The 18,112-nt window shown below is 36.1% G+C and overlaps 1 protein-coding gene across 1 annotated transcript; it reads right to left on the reverse strand.

The window, feature by feature from the left end:
* Positions 1 to 12,093: 12,093 nt before the first annotated feature.
* LOC127905389 (uncharacterized) lies at positions 12,094 to 12,986 on the reverse strand. Its single transcript, XM_052453391.1, has 2 exons — positions 12,798 to 12,986; positions 12,094 to 12,707 (listed from the first exon to the last, which is right to left on the reverse strand). Exon 2 carries the CDS (start codon positions 12,693 to 12,695, stop codon positions 12,177 to 12,179), a length of 519 nt encoding a protein of 172 aa, XP_052309351.1. The 5' UTR covers positions 12,696 to 12,707; positions 12,798 to 12,986; the 3' UTR covers positions 12,094 to 12,176.
* Between the last annotated feature and the right edge of the window lie 5,126 nt (positions 12,987 to 18,112).

An 18,112-nucleotide genomic window follows, 5' to 3' on the forward strand; every position in this document is an offset into this window, starting at 1 on the left:
ATATATTTGCAGGATTGAAAATTTTGAGTAGTTTCTAGAATCAAAATTAATTATGTAAATATTTATCAAATTTATGTAGATGCATAGAGAGAAATCAACTGCACGTCGTGAGCACCTGATCGCAGCTAGTTCTTCTAGCAGCGATGATGACAACAACGTGTCATTGGGTGCCGACCAAGAAGAGACACCTGCATTGACTCACGACACTGCCTCTTCTAGTGTTGTTCTACAATGTAGAGGCAGTGTCCCTTCACAACGGGATCCATTCACTGCAAGTACGAGGCGCATTGGAAGGACAACCTTTCAATGTAAATCTGCTTTGCTTTGAGTTGGTTTGTTTTTAAAAATTTATTAACAACTAATATTTTATTAATTTTATTGATTTTCAGGTTTACAAACATTGAGGTCATATGGGTAATAACATTGGCGTTGAAAACCTAATGTTGATGCATGGTTTACAAGTTTAAAGTTAAACTTAAAATTTTAACTATTTTTTATGTAAATTCATTTATTTTATTGATTTATTTTTCATAAATTGTTATGCAAGAGTAAATTTGAATGGAATAGAGAAAATGACAATGTTGCGGGAAGGATTTGAGAGAATCACTCTACAACTAGGTAACAACGAAAACAATACGATAATTATTTTTTATTTTAAATATTAAAATTTCATTCGTCATTAACTTATATAGAATAATTTTGTATCATGTAGGTTACGTGAATTTTGGTATGAGGTGCAAAAAAAAGATAAAAATTATGCCAAAGAAAACGCTCTGCCAAGCTGGAATGATGTGGCAATTTGGAAGGATTGCAGGCTGCCATACATCCTGGAGGATACTTGGGTGGAATATATTTAGCACGTGACATCAAAACATTTCACACGATGCTCACAGTCTAGTGCGGGGAACAAGAGCTGAAAAATTCACGGCTCGGTTACCATGCACACCGGCAACTCCATTCCTTTAATTTCGCATGCAAAGCATATGGTGAGATTAATTTTAATCACATCTATCTTTAATTAATTTGTTGTTATTTATAAATATATTTAACTTGCATCATTTGTTTTCTTACAGGCTACGGCTTTTGGACGTGAGTCGAGCGCAATGAAGCTTTTTTGTGGAAATGCACGTGCAGAGTGAAGACCACCAAAAAGGGGTGCAACAGTTCGTTGACAATCGCGCTCAACACTTTGTGGTATGTTCGTTCAACCATTTTCTTTCATAAGTTATTATTTTCTTGAATTGAATTTGATGATTTTAGTTTTTATTTCCAAGAGATATATAACAATCGATTAAGAGAGATACGGGGACGATCCTTTGACCCACCTGAATTTCGATCTGGATTTGTGGATGGTGACAGGATCATCTGATGGATCCAATAGAAATCAGGTGTACTGAATCTCCAACACTACGACCAAGAACTTACGGACGGCCCGTAGTGTCTCAAATAGTGGGAGCTTGCAATTGGTATCGAGCACCCAGTCTCAGGAGTTCGAGGCCTTATAACAACATACGACCTATTTCACCGAAAAATATGAGTGACTCTCGGTGGATTATGAATAACTCTGCTAAATGGTCATGGACATGAGATCACATATGTGTGGTACGTGTGCGCTTTTTTTTTTACCTGACCTCGAGAACGGCCAGCCTCCTCCTTTAGTGTTGTCATTGTTCTAGTTTAATTTTATTTGAACATATAAATTTGTAATGAATATTTGGATTTTATATTATTCAAATTTATTTTATACAATTTTATTTTTTTTTTGTTGAAATTTTTTTAAAAATATATATATTTTAATTATTACAGACGGATATACCGACGGACACAATTCATCGGTATATTCCATAGAGTTTGAAACAATTTACTTCATATGCCACTACAATATTGTTACATCACCGACAGAATTATTCTATCGGTGTATTGAAGCAAGTAATTGTTTTTTGTGCGCATTTTCTGTCTGTAAAACCATCAGTATTTGTTTTACCGACAAAAATAAAATTATTGACGAAAGGTTTACGGACAGACGGTTTTTGTCCGTGAATCTATCGGTAAAATTCTTACCGACAAAATGGTAGTGTAAATACCAACAGAAAATTCTGTCGGTAAAACTATTAAATGTGGTAATGGAGAGACATTAAAGAAGACTAATAGTCTGGATGTGGGAGATACATTCATGAATCCATTTGTGCTAATAAAATCCGAAACCCATATATTTCATTATCTTATCCAAATATTCCAAAAATACTAACTCAATAGCTTTATGAAAATCAAGTTTGAAAATAAACTTTTAAGCACCCTTTCTCTTCATAGAGTCAATCACCTCATTAGCAATCATTACTAAGTCTAACATATATCGGTCGAAAATAAAAACTAACTGGAATTTACTTATAACCCCATCAATAACTTCTCTGATTCAATTAGCAAGGATCTTAAAAATCATCTTATACAACATGTTTATAAAGCTTATAGGTTTCTAGTCACTAAAGTTTAGGTTCCCATTCCTTTTTAAATAAGAGAGATATAGAAATTGTTTATACTCTTTGGCTACTTTCTATTTCTAAAAACTCTGATATCATATAAAAAATGGCATGTTTAACCAAGTTCCATGATTTTGTCTAGAAAGTAAAATTAAACCCATCAGATCCTAGTAACTTAGACCTTTTATAATTGAAAATTGCCTATCAAAGCTCTTCCATAGATACTAGCCTTTTAAGCTAACCAACAGATTCAACACTCAGCTTCTTAAACCTATGCAAACTTATGTTTGGCGTGAAGAAAGATTTCTGAGAAAATAACTTTGAATAGAAAATAATAGCTTTCTTGAGGCTACCAAAAAGCTTTTCCATCCATGGTAACTTGATGGATTAAATTCCTACTCCTTTTAATGCTCAATAGCAAATGGAATAATCTAATGTAATGACCTCATAGCTTCATCCAAGATAATATAGACTTCTATCTCTACAATGACTTCATATTCCTGTTTATTTGCCATCTTTTGGCAACAAATTTGTTTAATATTGATTTATCTTTTTATAAAAGTCTCTTGAATTTAGCTTGGTTTTCTAGTTGTTGAATAGAAGTCTCCAAGTCCATTAGAATATTTTCCTAGTGTCCAAAAGTTTCCTTATTCCATATCTTCAACTTGGTTTTAGGGCATTGAACTTTTTAAAAACCCTAAATCTACCTGGAAACACATCACCTACCCTTTTCAAAAATTCATTTAACTTGGGGATAAAGTTTGGATAAGAAAACCAACTGTTTAGACCTTTGAAATGTTTCCATCCCCAAAACATCAGGTCCTCACCAATGATAATGGGACAATGATCAGATAGCCCATGATAAAAGCGGGGTAATCTTAAAGCACTGAATTGAAGTAAGGCGGGGTATTCTCAAAGTGTCAAATTGAAGTAGACATTCAGAGTGAGCAAATGCTTTATCAATCCTACTCATGGATCCTTCTTAAAACCATGTAAACTAATGATGTTGTAAAGGCTGTCGCACGTGTGCGGCGTCGCGGTGAATATTCCACTTCATCTAGGTATCTGGCAAATATGAAATATGGGGAGACAAGGATTCCTTGTCTTTAATCAGTGGAAAGCGGGAAAGGCAGTCGCCACCTAGTATATTGGTCACCAGGAACCCTGACTGGTCTCAGAGATCGGGTACGGGGACTCGTTGCGTAAAGGAAAGGTATTAGCACCCCAAATACGTCTTACCTAAGGTAAGTTGCATTGTTTGATTGTCTGATAAAAAGCTAAGGTGTTATTGTATTTCTTATTATTGGTCTATCTAAGGTTTAAGAAAAGTCCTCCTTAGTAAGGAGGTCCTTATCTTATGGGGTAAAAACCTAACTGTTCTAACGTCAATAAAAAAAAGGAACTTCCTTTTTATTATCGGGAATATGTTTTACGTATAAATTCATAATTCAGATACTAAAAGTAAAGAAACAAAATATTTTTTGGGTATTTTTTGAAATATTAGCCTAGTTCTCATGGCTTTAATAAATTGGTTATTAAAGCAAAAATGCATGCTAAAATATTTTTTTTTGTTGTATGAAAATACGATGTGATGATTTTTTTTTCTTATCTTTGAGAGACTTGGCTGTATGCATGAAAATAAAATATTTTTTTTATAATTTTTTGCAATGTATTGACGAAAACCGAGTATTTTAATACTAGATTTATATCTTTATGGTATAAAAATACAAACCAATATTACGCAAAATAGATAGAAAAATACACGAGAAAAAAAAATTAAAAAGATTTTTGGTAATGTTTTTTTTAACAGTGGATTACTCTCCACTATTCACATGCAACGTGAACAGTGGAGCACCCGCCGAAGAAAAAGAAGAAAAAGAAGAAAGGGAAGGGGAAAGAGGCTGACCTGCGGTGGATGCTTGGCTGTAATGAGGAGGTTCGGTCGGTGGCTCAGTAGGCTTCGGTGGAGGGAATGGTGGCCGGTGTCGATTGCTGGTGAAGGAAGAAGAAAAGTTGCAGGGGACAGAGGCTCGGCAGCGCGCTTACTATATGAGGTGTTCGGGCGGTTGCTTGTGATGGAGAGGGAGGTGTTCAAGCCGGTGGTGACGATCTTGGTGGCTGAATGCCATGGTGGAGAGAGAGAGAGAGAGAGAAGTTCTGCTGGTAGCAAAAACCGGTTAGGGAGGCTGGTTTTTTTTGCTGTCTTTGGACCCAAATTTCTCCATCCCTGGAGCATAAAGATCAAATCTATTTATAGGTGGTAGAAGAGGGACACTTTGTCTCTTCTGGTGCAAAATCTCAGCCCTTGGTTCGACCCGAAAGCATCCCAACCATTGGCTCAAAGTAGCAATGATGAACTGTCAGTTTTGTGTAGGAAAAATGGTTGGTCGGGTTGGCCACTTTGGGGCGGTGCCACCGCCTCTACAGCCTCGATCAGCCAGAAAAGTTTATACTAGCGTGTAGTCAAGTGTCAGGGGATCGTTTTCGTGCAAGTTTCATTTAATTTGGGGAAGAAACGAGGCGTCAAACGCCTTGGGAAGGAGGCCCCTCGGGCAGGCCCTCTAAAGAAGAAGATAAATAGTAACTTTCTTGCCAATTACGCTTTAGTCCTTCAATTTGTGATTTATCTCTAATTACACCCCTGATTGGCTTCAAACTTTCAATTTTGTTCAATTTCACCCTTGAAGAACTTCAATTCAAGCCCCAGATTTCAGCGTCTTTTTCCCTTTTGGTCCTTGGTTTTGGATTTATTCAATTAAGTCCCTAATTGGTCAATAAACTTCCAATTTCTTCAATTTGACCCTTGATTTGGTCAATTTCAGTTTCTTTATTTACGTGCATTTTCCAATTTGGTTCTTAGTTTTGGATTTTTTCAATCAAGTCCCTAATTGGCCGTCAAACTTCAATATCTATGCAATTAAGCCGCTGAGTTGACCAAATCAACTCTCAAAAATTCTAATTTGACCCAGAACTTTAATTTCTTTCAATTAAAGACTAAATTGAGTTAAAAATCAATTTTTCTTGTAATCAAACCCTATATAAATTCAATTAAACCTCTAATAAAATTTAATTGAGTCCATAAACATCTGATTTTGGACTTTTTTCCTCAAATTGAATTTTTCTTTGTCAATAGGGCTCTTTATTTGTAAAAAATATACTGTCAAATTTTAATCTTTGAATTTTTGAGCCTCCTCAACCAACTTCTAGCTATTTTCTAGGCGCTTTGATATTCTCTTCTCACTGTTATTATTTTTTGGATTTTGTTTTTGTTTTTAGTCCAAATATGTTTTTTTTTTTCAGAAGAGAAAAAGTGAATTTGTGGAATAACCCAAAAATGGGTTATGAAAAAGGGTATTCAACTAAGTCATAAACTTGAATAAACTTCTGGAAAGCTTAAACACCTGACTTATTTAAATAACCATTGCTTTGTCATGCATATAAAGAGTTTCATTGAAGTCACCTACTAAAAACCATGGAATTGCAAGAAAAGCATATCGAAACTCAATAAGTTCATGCCACATAACTTTCTTATCTGACACCATACAATAACCATAAACACCAATAACAATCCATTCAAAACATTTTTCTATATGACACCCGATAATACTTATCCATCTATTAGTGTACTCTACTTAAGTAACTAAGAAAACTTCTTCATTCCACATGATTACAATGCCTTTTGATTTCCCTAAAGCCTCAATGCAAGACCACTTTATATTCAGCTTATCCCACAAACTTCTAACCAGAAATCAAAGTAAATATTCATCTTAGTTTCAAGAAGCAAGCAAATTTCAATGCCATAATTAACAATTCTTTCTCTATTTACCTTATGCTTAGATATTAAGCCCATACCACAAACATTCCAAAAGAAAATCTTTATCAAAGAATTAGAAGAAAAACCCAAACCGTAGGATCGAAAGCCAAAAATCATTACTAGTTCCTTTACAAATACCCTTTCTCTTCTGATATCTCTTGTTCAAAATCATCTGGAATATTTGATATATGTAGTCCACAATCAACTCCCAAAACAATACCAACTTGCATAATATTATCAATCTCATTTTCGGCAATAAGTTGGCTAGTGTACTAAAATGACACTAATGCTTGGATTATGGAGTTCACAACACATATACAATAGCTTATAGAGTCACCATTTTCGATGTCTATTGTTGTAATGCTGCCTTTGAGGGAGATATGTTTAGCCTTCTGTTAGCTAATTCTCAAAACCATATGATTCTTGCAACCACGTGAAAGTGGCAGGAAAACTAAACTTTCTGAGCTTTAATTTCATATCTTTTATGCCCATAATATCCGTATTATTATTGATAACCCTTTTTTTAACAGGCCTAAAAAAACCCTTATGACCCTCCCTCCTTGGACAAGTTCAAAGGAAAAAGCATGCCCCATGTAGGGGCTTGGCAGCGTGCTAAGCCCAAGGCACGTTGGGTCTGGCACTAACGAGACCCAGCTACGATTACCAAGCCCTAAGAAGGCTGGGTCTGATGCCAAACCTCGACACATTAGGTTTGGCGCCAGCCAAAACCGAATGCTATTAGGCTTGGCAATGTGCCAAGCCCCGAGCACACTAGTCTTGGAAGTATGCCAAGCCTCTAGAACGTTCATGTGAATGCACATCCTCCATTGGAACGCCCAAAGGAATGATCATCCTCCCTTGGCACGCCCAAAGGAATAAGGTAAGTCAAGGCAAAGACTTGGCAATTAGCCAAGTCCACAATAACATGGGTCTGGAAAACATGTCAGACCTAAAATAGGTAACGTGGGTCTAACAAACATGTCAGACCCAAGGCACTTAGACTTGGCATTCTCCAAGTCTAAGGTACTTGGATGTGGCAGTCAACTAAGTCCATTGCAATTAGACTTGGCAGTTAGCCATGTCCAAGGTAATGCGTGTTTGGCAAACATACCAGACCCAAGGTACTTGGACTTAGCAGTTAACTAAATCCAAAGTAATGACAATTCTTCTTTAGGCATGCGCTAGAGAATAACCATCCTCCCTTAGCATGCCTAAGGGAATGAGATAATGTAGGTCTGACAAACATGCCACCCAAAGTATTTTGACTTGGCAGTTAACCAAGTTCAAGGTAACACATGTTTGGCAAACACGCCAAACCCAAGATACTTGGACTTGGTAGTTGTTAGACATAGATAACTACCAAGTCCAAGTAACGACCATCCTCCCTTGGGCATGCCCTAGAGAATGATCATCCTCCCTTGGCACGCCCAAGGAAATGAGGTAATATGGGTACTTGGACTTAACAATTAGTCAAGTCCAAGGTAACGACTATCCTCCACTGGGCACGCCTAAGGGAATGACCATCCTTCATTAGGTATGCTCTAGAGAATGACCATTCTCCCTTGGCACGTTCAAGGGAATGAGGTAATATGGGTCTGGCAAACATGTCAGACCCAAGACATTTAGACTTGGAAATCAGCCAAGTCCAAGACAACATAGGTCTAGCAAACATGTCAGGCCAAAAGCATTTGGTAACAACCATCCTTCATTGAGCATGCCTAAGGGAATGATCATCCTCCCTTGGCACGCCCAAGGGAATGAGGTAATGTGGGTCTGACAAATATGCTAGATCCAAGGCACTTGGATTTGGCAGTCCGCCAAATCCAGGGTGTTTGGACTTGACAGTCAGCTAAGTCTAAGACAACGACTATGGTCCTTTTAGCACACCTAAGGGAATGGCCAACCTCCCTTGGGTCTAACATTAGGAAAGAACTCAGTCCCCATGGGTTTAGCTATATTTGATGTCTTGGACCCTAATCTCCCTATACTTTTTAGGTGTATAAAAGTCCTCCAAGGACCCACCATATTCCCATTAAACATTAATATAGATATAACAAATATTTATCCCTCATTAAATGCTATTAGGGTAAAATTACACTTCAGACCCTCCTTTTCATAAAAGAATAAAACTCTTGGGCTATAAATACACCATAAGACCTTCAAAATAAAGGTTCACAATCTTCATTCTCTACTGCATATATATTTTTAGAGCATCTCTTTCTAGAATATTCTTGTATTTTCTCTCTCTAAAAACAAACTTACTTAAGTATCGAAGAGTACACATCTCCACTAAAAATGACCTTTTGCAGGTACTAGCCATAAGCCGTATTGGCATACCAAGCACCAAGTATAAACTATCAACTACATTAGCTAGAGAGAATGGATGAGATTGCTAGGACCAATTATCCAACTTGGAAGCTTTATTTATCAGTGGTGTTATCTATGGGAAACTTATAAAAAACCATCGGTTTCTTTCTAAAGCTTGTTTTTGACATTTTTAGACCATTCTATAACACACAACTAATGCCCACCTAGGTCAAGATGTGGGACAAGTCTTCTTGTTACTGCAGACACTCCTATTTAAATAGAGCATCAATAACTCTTCAATTAGGTCTAACTCCTCACCAACACAGTGCTAGCCACTCAATATGAGATAAGCAAATTTGGGCTATGTTTTGCCAACTTCACAAATATAAATGGAGCCTTGAGATCTTAAAACGCTTTCAACAAGTACGAGTGGAATGTTGGTTCAAACCATAAAATATATGAAGTATTTCGTATAACTATCCAAGTGAAAGGGAAGAGTCTCCCTCACGCCGCACACTCTGCTCAAATAAAAATTTACCATAGCCAATGGAAATAAGAATGTAAGTTTCTTATATATAAATGACTTATTCAAAATGATTGTTTTTATTTTCTCCAGGTGATGCCTAAGAGCCTTTTAATAATACACCTTGGAAGGGATGAACTTGGTCTTCCCAGTGGTTGCATGAGATTTGTCAGAGTCGGGGCAACAAGTTTGGAATCTAACAGATGTTGGTTGACAAACTCAAGTGGCAGAGGGATGTCAATCCCCAATGCTATATGTACCACTCTCTATGGGACTAACTTGGTCTTCCCAGTGCTATATGCACCAATCTCCATTGGATAGATGTAGTCTCTCCAGTCTTATATGCACCGCTCTCTATGGGATGGACTTAGTCTTCCTAATGCTATATGCATCAATCTTCAAGGGATGGATTTAGTCTCCCTAGTACTATATGCTCTGCTTTTTAAGGGATGAACTTGGTCTCCCCAATGCTATATGTACCACTCTTTTTTTGGGATAAACTTGGTCTCCCCAATGCTATATGTACCACTCTTTTTGGGATAAACTTGGTCTCCCCATTGCTATATCAACCACTCTCCATGTAATGGACTTGGTTTTCTTAGTGTTATATGCACTACTCTCCATGGGATGGACTTGGTTTCCCTAATACAAATAACAACATCATATAATCACCACTCTTAGTGGGGGGACTCTCATGCCTCGTAAAAAAAGATCATGATAACCACTCTTTAGTGGAGGGCTTTTAAGCCCCATGACAATACTAAGAATGTTACAAGCTCCTACTCTTCAAAAAAACCTATAATCACTTAGAAATTTTTAAGCATAGGTTCACCCATTTTGGGTTCCCATTAACTGCTTAGAAATTCTCTAAGTATGGGCTTCACGCCTGACGCACGTGTGCGGCGTCGCGGCGAAATATTCCACTTTAAATCTAGGAAATGTGTATGGTATCTATCTGGCAAATGTGGGGAGACAAGAAGATACTGTCTTTTATTGGTGAAAAATGGAATGGGAGTCGCCACCTAGTATTTTGGTCACTAGGAACCCTAACTGGTCTTAGAGATCGAGTACGGGGACTGGTTGCGTAAAGGGAAGGTATTAGCACCCCAAATACACCCTACCTAAGGTAAGCTGCATTGTTTTATTGTCTGATAAAATCTAAGGTCTTTTCGTGTTTCCTAGTTGTGTGTGTTTCCTAGTTGTTAGTATGGTTCCAGAAAAGTCCTCCTCGGTAAGGAGATCCTTATCTTATTGGGTAATTCTGACATTAACAAAAGAATTTAATATCCGGAATACGTCTTACGTATAAGATCGTAACCCCAGATAATAAAAGAAAACAAAATAATTTTTTTAGAATTTTTGAAAATATTGGCCTAGTTCTCATGGCTTGAATAAACTGGTTATTAAAGCCAAAATGCATGTTAATATATATATTGTTTTGAAATTTCCTTTGTTGTGTGAAAATATGATGTTATAATATTTATATATATATATTGGAGAGACTAGGGCGTATGCATGAAAACAAAACATTTTTATTTTTATTTTATTTTTTTGATGACTTGACGAAAACCGGGTATTTTAATACCGGATTTGTATCTTTACAGTATAAAAATACAAAGCGATATTGATCAAAATGCAGTAACATATTTGCGGAAAATCACAGATTTTTTGAAATAATTCTTTGAAGAAAATTTTTTCAAACAGGTCAGACCCGGCCCAAAAGAAAACTGGGCCGAGATCAGCCCAAAATAAATTGGGGCCTGATTTCTACAGGGCTGGACTCAGCCCAGCAGCATGGGCTGGGCTGGGGTTCCAGCCCAAAACAAGCATGGACTGGTACTGCAGAACGTGCATGCAAGAAGATTTTTATGCACAGTGCACGTTCTGCATGCAAGAAGATGAACAGTAAAACGAGATAAGGGGCAGAGGGCTGACCTGTGGTGGCTCTGAAGGCGGTGCTGCTGGCGGTTACTAACCGGAGAATGGCTTGGACGGTGTTTAGCTTTTCTTCCTTTTCTTCACTGTGTTTTTTTCTTCTACTCTGTTTCCCTCTGTTTTTGTCTTCTCCTTCTATTTCTCATGGTGCTGTTGCCGACTGAGAGAATGGTGGCAGCTGGAGGTGGTGATGATGACAGAGCGACGGTGGCTCTTCCCTGTAGTGGCGGGCAGTGTTTTGCTGCTGTTTTTCCCGTCTGTACCGTGGCGCAGGTTCCTGCCCTTTCCTTCGATGGTGTTCTTCCCTCTCACGGCGGTTCTGCTATTGTTAGCAGCGCTGATGGTAGTGGAATGGCGGAGGTTCCAGGGGGTAAGGCACGTTTCTTCTTCTCCTCCGTGCAGAGACCCTAGTCTCTGCTTTTTTCTTCCTGGTTTGCTTCTGTTTGCTTTGCTTCACTATTTCTGTCACTTTGCTTCTCTGCTTCTTCTTCCAAGTGGTGGTTCTAAGAGGAAGGTAGGTGGTGCCTTGTTGTTCTGACTGCTTCGCTGGCGGTGGAGGCCGGTGGCGGTGTAGTGGCTCACGGACGACAGCTCCAAGCACACTACTAAAAAATGGAGTAATTAGCAACGGACTATTCCGTTGCAAATAATACTAAAATCCGTTGCTAAAACAATTTAGCAACAGAATCAACAACGGCAAAAATCGGATGCAGATTTGTCGTTGCTGACAATTAGCAACGTCCGTTGCTGATTTGGCAGCAACGGATTTTCCGTTGCAAAACTAGCAATGGATTATCCGTTGCTCATTTTAGCAACGGATTCTCCGTTGCTGATTCATGCATCAGTTGCAATCACCAACGGAGAATCCGTTGGTGATTGCATTTGTTTTTATTAAATTAATTTTAATTTATTTATTAAAATGACTTTTAATTTATTTATTTATTTATTTATGGATATTTTAAAAGTTGTAGAATATATATAACCAACATAAATTAATTAATATTAAAAATAATTATATCATTAATAAAAAAAAAATATTCATATTATAAAAATTTAGTTAAACTTGCATTAATACAATTAAGTTCAAATACAATAAAAAAAAAAACAACAAAAGATACAATCATGGTGCTGGTTGCGAAGACGAACCATGATATTGTGGATCAACACAAGATTGATCAGGATATAAAGGTCGAGGTGTAGGTCGAAAAATTGGTTGAGATGCAGGATCCATAGGTGTCATTATCTGAGGAGTCATAGGTGGCGGTATTGATGGAGTCAAAGGTGGTGGCATACCTTGATCAATATTTGATGTCCCACCATGGTATCCAAGATTGTTCACAAGATATTCTTTCATGGAATCCATCTGCCGTTTCATTTCAAGAATAAAATCATTTTTTTTCTTTATCTCCTCTTCTTTATCCTTTATCTCTTTTTGCAATGCTCGATACGATGAACTGGGATATGATGACTCCACCGAGTAGGAATGTGATGAAGAGCCTGTACTAACTTTTGATTTTGGCATACGAGGTGCACCATATACCCTACCCTTTGTAACTCCTCCTGAAGCCACACACCAAGCTGCTCCATCAAATGAAGGATGATTTTCCCGATCAGTTCCATACTTTGAAATCATCTCCATTTTATAATTTTCCTACAAATAAAATACATGCAACAATAAATTAATTTGAATGTTGAATAATACTTAAGTTATATTAAGAAATAATCAAATAAAAATACATACAACCACTTTTTTAGACTTGTTGTCGACGAAGCTACCAGATTGCTTAGTACTTTGATGCAAAGCTGAAAAGACATCATCCCATGGAGGTTCTTTTCCACCAGCTTCCTCTTGCTTTCAAGATTAATAAATATTATAAAAGATAAATATACAAATTTTAATTTATTATCTTAAGCATAAAAAAAAAATCCTTACCATGTTAGCTCGATATGATGCGAATGACACTATTCCTCCAGAATGAGTGCTTATTTTGCCATCTGTTTTGGTTAATCGATTCCTCCTAGCAGATTCAGATCTCCTTTGAAATTCAGGGGAGGACCAAACATCTTTGATCATTTGATTCCAGTCATCATTGTTTATCCAGGCAGGACCTTTATCAAGACAATCTATAATATTTGTAGTGTTTTCTTTTGACATAGCTTTCTTGCGAGCTCGTGTCAATTGTTGATTCAAAGCTATCCTAGCCTTATCTTCCCAAATATTACGAACAATCGACTCATCTTCCTCAGGAAAGGAATATTTTTTCTACCAAATAATATATATACCAAGTAAAAAGAGTGCACAAAATTTCAAATTATATAAATAATTAATCATATTGTGTTATCTTGTTCAGAATTTGCAAGATGATGTAATAACTAAAGAAATTAAATGATATTAAAGAGTAAACAAGAAATAAGAACAAATTATAACACAAATCAGTCATAGCTATTCAGTTGATAATTTTCATAATTCTACATTAAAGTGATCAAAATTGAAAAGAATATTATGGCAATTAGTGTTGGTTCTTACCTTAAACTCTTTAAAGAGTTCATCCCTGCACATTGGATCTACTTTTTCCCAAGAGTGCCATGCTCCCTTAAAATTGGACCTCAAAATATCTTCGATTGCACGGCCACACGATGCGTTATTGAACCTGAAAATATATAATAACAAACTTATATTAAACAAATAATTACACAATAATAAGTAATTTTTTTCATACTTGAAAATATAACCTTAATAAGTTAGTTATTAAAAGTTTGAACTTACTCTGTTGTTCCATACAAACAAAGCTCTTTTTTTCTTGTTATTGGATCTATTGGCGTGTCAAAACCCTTCCTTTTAACACTTAGATCATAATTGTATGGAGAAGATGTTGAACCGTGATATGATGGAACACCATCTTGATCCTCATCACATACATCTCTCTCATCACATACACCTCTCTCATTACTACAGTCTCCCTCATCTTCATTTCTAATGTTCACATCATCATCATTACCATCAACTCTCCCATAACTCCCATATAAATTATGTCCTTCATAAACAAGTTGGTTATCTCGAGAGAAACCTCCTTGAGTTTGAAGCAAATCTTGAAAACGAAAGCCCTCACAATATTGATATGCATCAACCCTCCCATAATCATGTTGAGGAGGATGTGTACTCCCCAAAGTAGGTATATAATACTCATTTGCGTTCTGATACACAGGTTGATGAAATGTGGATCCTTTGTTATTATGCCTTGATGTAGTTTGAAATGACTTGGATGAAGTGGACCTGTCACTCCTTGATGTGGACCTGTCACTCCTAGAATCTAATATGGATCCTCGTCGAGGCATGCTAAAAACCAGAAAAAATAACTAACATTTAATATGAATATATACAACATAACAATAAATTAGCTCATAGTTAAACTATCAGGAACAAAAAATTCAAGACAATTTCATTAAGCATTCCTTGCAATGACAAAACTCAGCCATGAAGTTTAAATTGTCAAAAGCCAATTAACACAAACAATAATAAAAATAAAAATCTAAATAATTAATTAAGCAGAAATCAAAATTTTTGAGTATGCTTACCTTAATGTTTGGTCCTATAAATCAAAACATTGAGTAGGAAGAACCCTTTCTTTCACGCTTCAGCATCTGTAAGCAAGAAAACGAATCACAAAATAAAATATAACATCAAAATCACAATTTAAAGATTGATACTTGAAAGGTTATAAATGGTTTCAAAGGTGAATGAAAATGATTTATATAATGTGATGCATAACACACACTTGAATAAAATAATAAAAAAAAAACATTGAAAGCCTAAATATTGTCAAATAATATGAAATCATTCATACATATAATAAAGATAATTCATTACATATACTACAAAATATAATTAACTTGTGCTACTCATTATTATCATCATTCCTAACCATCACCACCATAACAATCATCCTCATCATCATCATCTTCTTCACCATCACCATCACCATCACCATCACCATCACCATCATCTTCTTCTTCTTCTTCTACTTTATCTTCATCATCTTTGTTTCCCCAATTCATGTCAAGTTGAATCAATTCATGTTGCCCGATTTCTTCATAAGATGATTCAACAAGTATATTTGGATCATCAAGTGTTTGAGTAGGAAGGACACGACATGGTTGAGAAATCTCATCTGATTGATCAACATCAAATGATCTCACATTGTTGGCATCTTCAATAAATTCACCCATGTCAACATTATAACGACTTCTAGCAGTTGTCTTAATAACCGTCCACCATTCAGATGATTTATTACCAGGTGGATATGTATAGTAGACTTGTTGACATTGTTGTGCTAACACAAAATCTTCATTTCCGTGTAGTCGAGATGTATGCTTGATTTCAACCAAACCATTCGAAGGATGCACTCTAATCCCTCGTTTTGTATCATACCAATTACATTTAAACATAAATAACTTGCACTTACTCCCCAAGTATTTTAGCCGAACAACTTCTTTAAGCATTCCATAATAATCACGTTCATTATCATCATAGCAACTTCCTTTCACACAAACTCCACTATTCATTGTCTTTTTAAAACGGCCATAACGTTGAGTATGAAATTTAAAATCATTCACATAACACCTATTATAACATTTCACTGAAGTTGAAGGGCCCATAGCAAGTCCAAAGAGCTGATTTTCAATTCCGTTAGATTGGTATTCCACCTAGCATAATAGTTAACTCCATAAGAAATAATGATTTAAAAGAGATTAATAATATTTTTAAAGTAGCTAATTGACATAAAATATAAATTAATTTTCTTAAAATACTTACATTATTTTTTAACCAATTTGGAAAGATCGCTTCGCATAATTTTTCAATTTCACCATCACTCGCATGTGGTTGTTGTGACTTTAGCTCTTGTTGACATTGCCTAAAATTTTAAAATGTTAAAGTTAATAATAAATTATTATAAATTTAGTACAAAATAATATTTCATACTTACTCTAAATAAGGCTTCAGTTCTTGACAATTGAATATCACATAGTTATGCGCAATTTGCATTTCAGCATGTGACAACTGCCTTTAATAAAATCTTTTGGATAATTTTTTCCCTGGATAGGAAAAAATTGAGAGACATCCATTTACACTTCTAAGGCCACCATCATCATTCCGTGGAACTCGATTCCAAATTGTTTGCACGTCATCACCAAAATAATGAGATGCAAAATTGGTAATTTCATCAATCAAGTATGCTTCACATATAAAACCCTCAACTTTAGCTTTATTGGTCACTTTCTTCTTCAAATAAAACATATACCTATATCATTTCTGTCAATTAGTTTATTTTTAAAAAATAAAAAGTGAATAAAATTAACATAGTATGAAAACATACCGTTCAAATGGATACATCCATCGATATTGAACTGGTCCACCAACTTTTGCCTCGTAAGGTAGATGTATCGTCAAGTGTTCCATGGAGTCAAAGAAGGATGGAGGAAAAATCCTTTCAAGTTTGCAAATTATTTCAATTATATTCATCTGCATTAACTCCATGTGCTGGGCATTTAAATTTGTTGAACAAATATCTCGAAAAAATACGGACAGTTCAGTTAATGCCTCCCACAGTGGCCTAGGTAAGTAAGGTCGGAAAGCGGTTGGAAGAAGTCTTTGAATGAAGACATGACAATCATGGCTCTTCATCCCTGAAACCTTACATTGTGCCTCTTTCACACATCGTGAAATGCTTGAAGCATAACCATCAGGAAATGATAATTCCTTCATCCATGACAAAACTTCTTGTTGTTGTTTCTTGTGTAGACAATAAGTGCCTTTAGGTTTGTAAAGCCGACCACTCATATCTTGTTGCAAATGTAAATTTGGCTTCTGACAATACAATTGAATATCCAACCTAGCCTTTAAATTGTCCTTGCTTCTATTTGGACAATCCATTACTGTATAAAAAATATTGTCAAAGACATTTTTCTCAATATGCATGACATCAAGATTATGACGAATCAAATTTGTATGCCAATATGGAAGCTCCCAGAAAATGCTCTTCTTCACCCAATTGTGCTTAACACCAAAGCTAGGAATTTTATCATTATATGATGAACCTCCATTATGTCCCTCAGTATACTTGGACACTTCGTTTAATATTTCCAAACCAGATGGACGAGGTAAATGAGGAAGCCTTTCAATTACTCATTTCAAAAACTTATCAGATTGAAATCTATATGGGTGGTTCATGGGTAGGAATCGTCGATGACAATCAAAAAATGTAGTTTTCCCCCCATTTTTTAATCTAAAAGCCTTGTTATGCTCCATACAATAAGGACAAGACAGATTTCCATGAGTACTCCACCCCGATAACATGCCATATGCTGGAAAGTCACTAATGGTCCACATCAAAGCTGCCCTTAATTGAAAATTTTCCTTTCTGTATACATCATATGTTTCAACACCAAAAAACCACAAATTCTTTAACTCATCAATCAAAGTTCTTAGAAAAACATCAAGCTTTTTACCCGGATTCTTTGGCCCAGGAATCATCATTGTCAAAAACATGAATGGTCTAGTCATGCACTTCCACGGAGGCAAATTATAAACAGTCACAATTACTGGCCAACAAGAGTATGTATTTGAAGACATGTCAAATGGACAAAACCCATCAGTGCACAACCCTAACCGAATATTTCTCGGATCTGATGCAAAGCTTAAGTGGACACAATTAAACTCCTTTCATGCCTCCCCATCAGATGGGTGTACCATAACCCCATTATCAGACTTATGAAAATGATGTCATGTCATATCTTTGGCATGATATGGAGACATGAATAGTCTCTGAAGCCTTGGTGTTAGAGGAAAGTATCGGAGTTGCTTCTCCGCCTTATTGGAACCTTTACTAGTTGGATTTCTAGGTTTGTATCTTGAACTTCCACAAAAATCACAATTTATTTTCATTGCATCTGCCCCATAGTACAGCATATAGTAATTAGGACACACATCATATTTCTCATAACCAAGTCCAAGTGGCCGCATAAATTTCTTGGCATCATAAAAATTTGAAACCAAAT

This window comes from Populus trichocarpa, chromosome 5 (genome assembly GCF_000002775.5).
Source record: "Populus trichocarpa isolate Nisqually-1 chromosome 5, P.trichocarpa_v4.1, whole genome shotgun sequence".
NCBI classification, from domain to species: Eukaryota; Viridiplantae; Streptophyta; class Magnoliopsida; order Malpighiales; family Salicaceae; genus Populus; species Populus trichocarpa.

What these genes read in the sequence shown, in the direction of transcription:
- LOC127905389 (XM_052453391.1), bottom strand. Translation starts at nt 12,695, where the DNA reads ATGGAGATGATTTCAAAGTATGGAACTGATCGGGAAAATCATCCTTCA.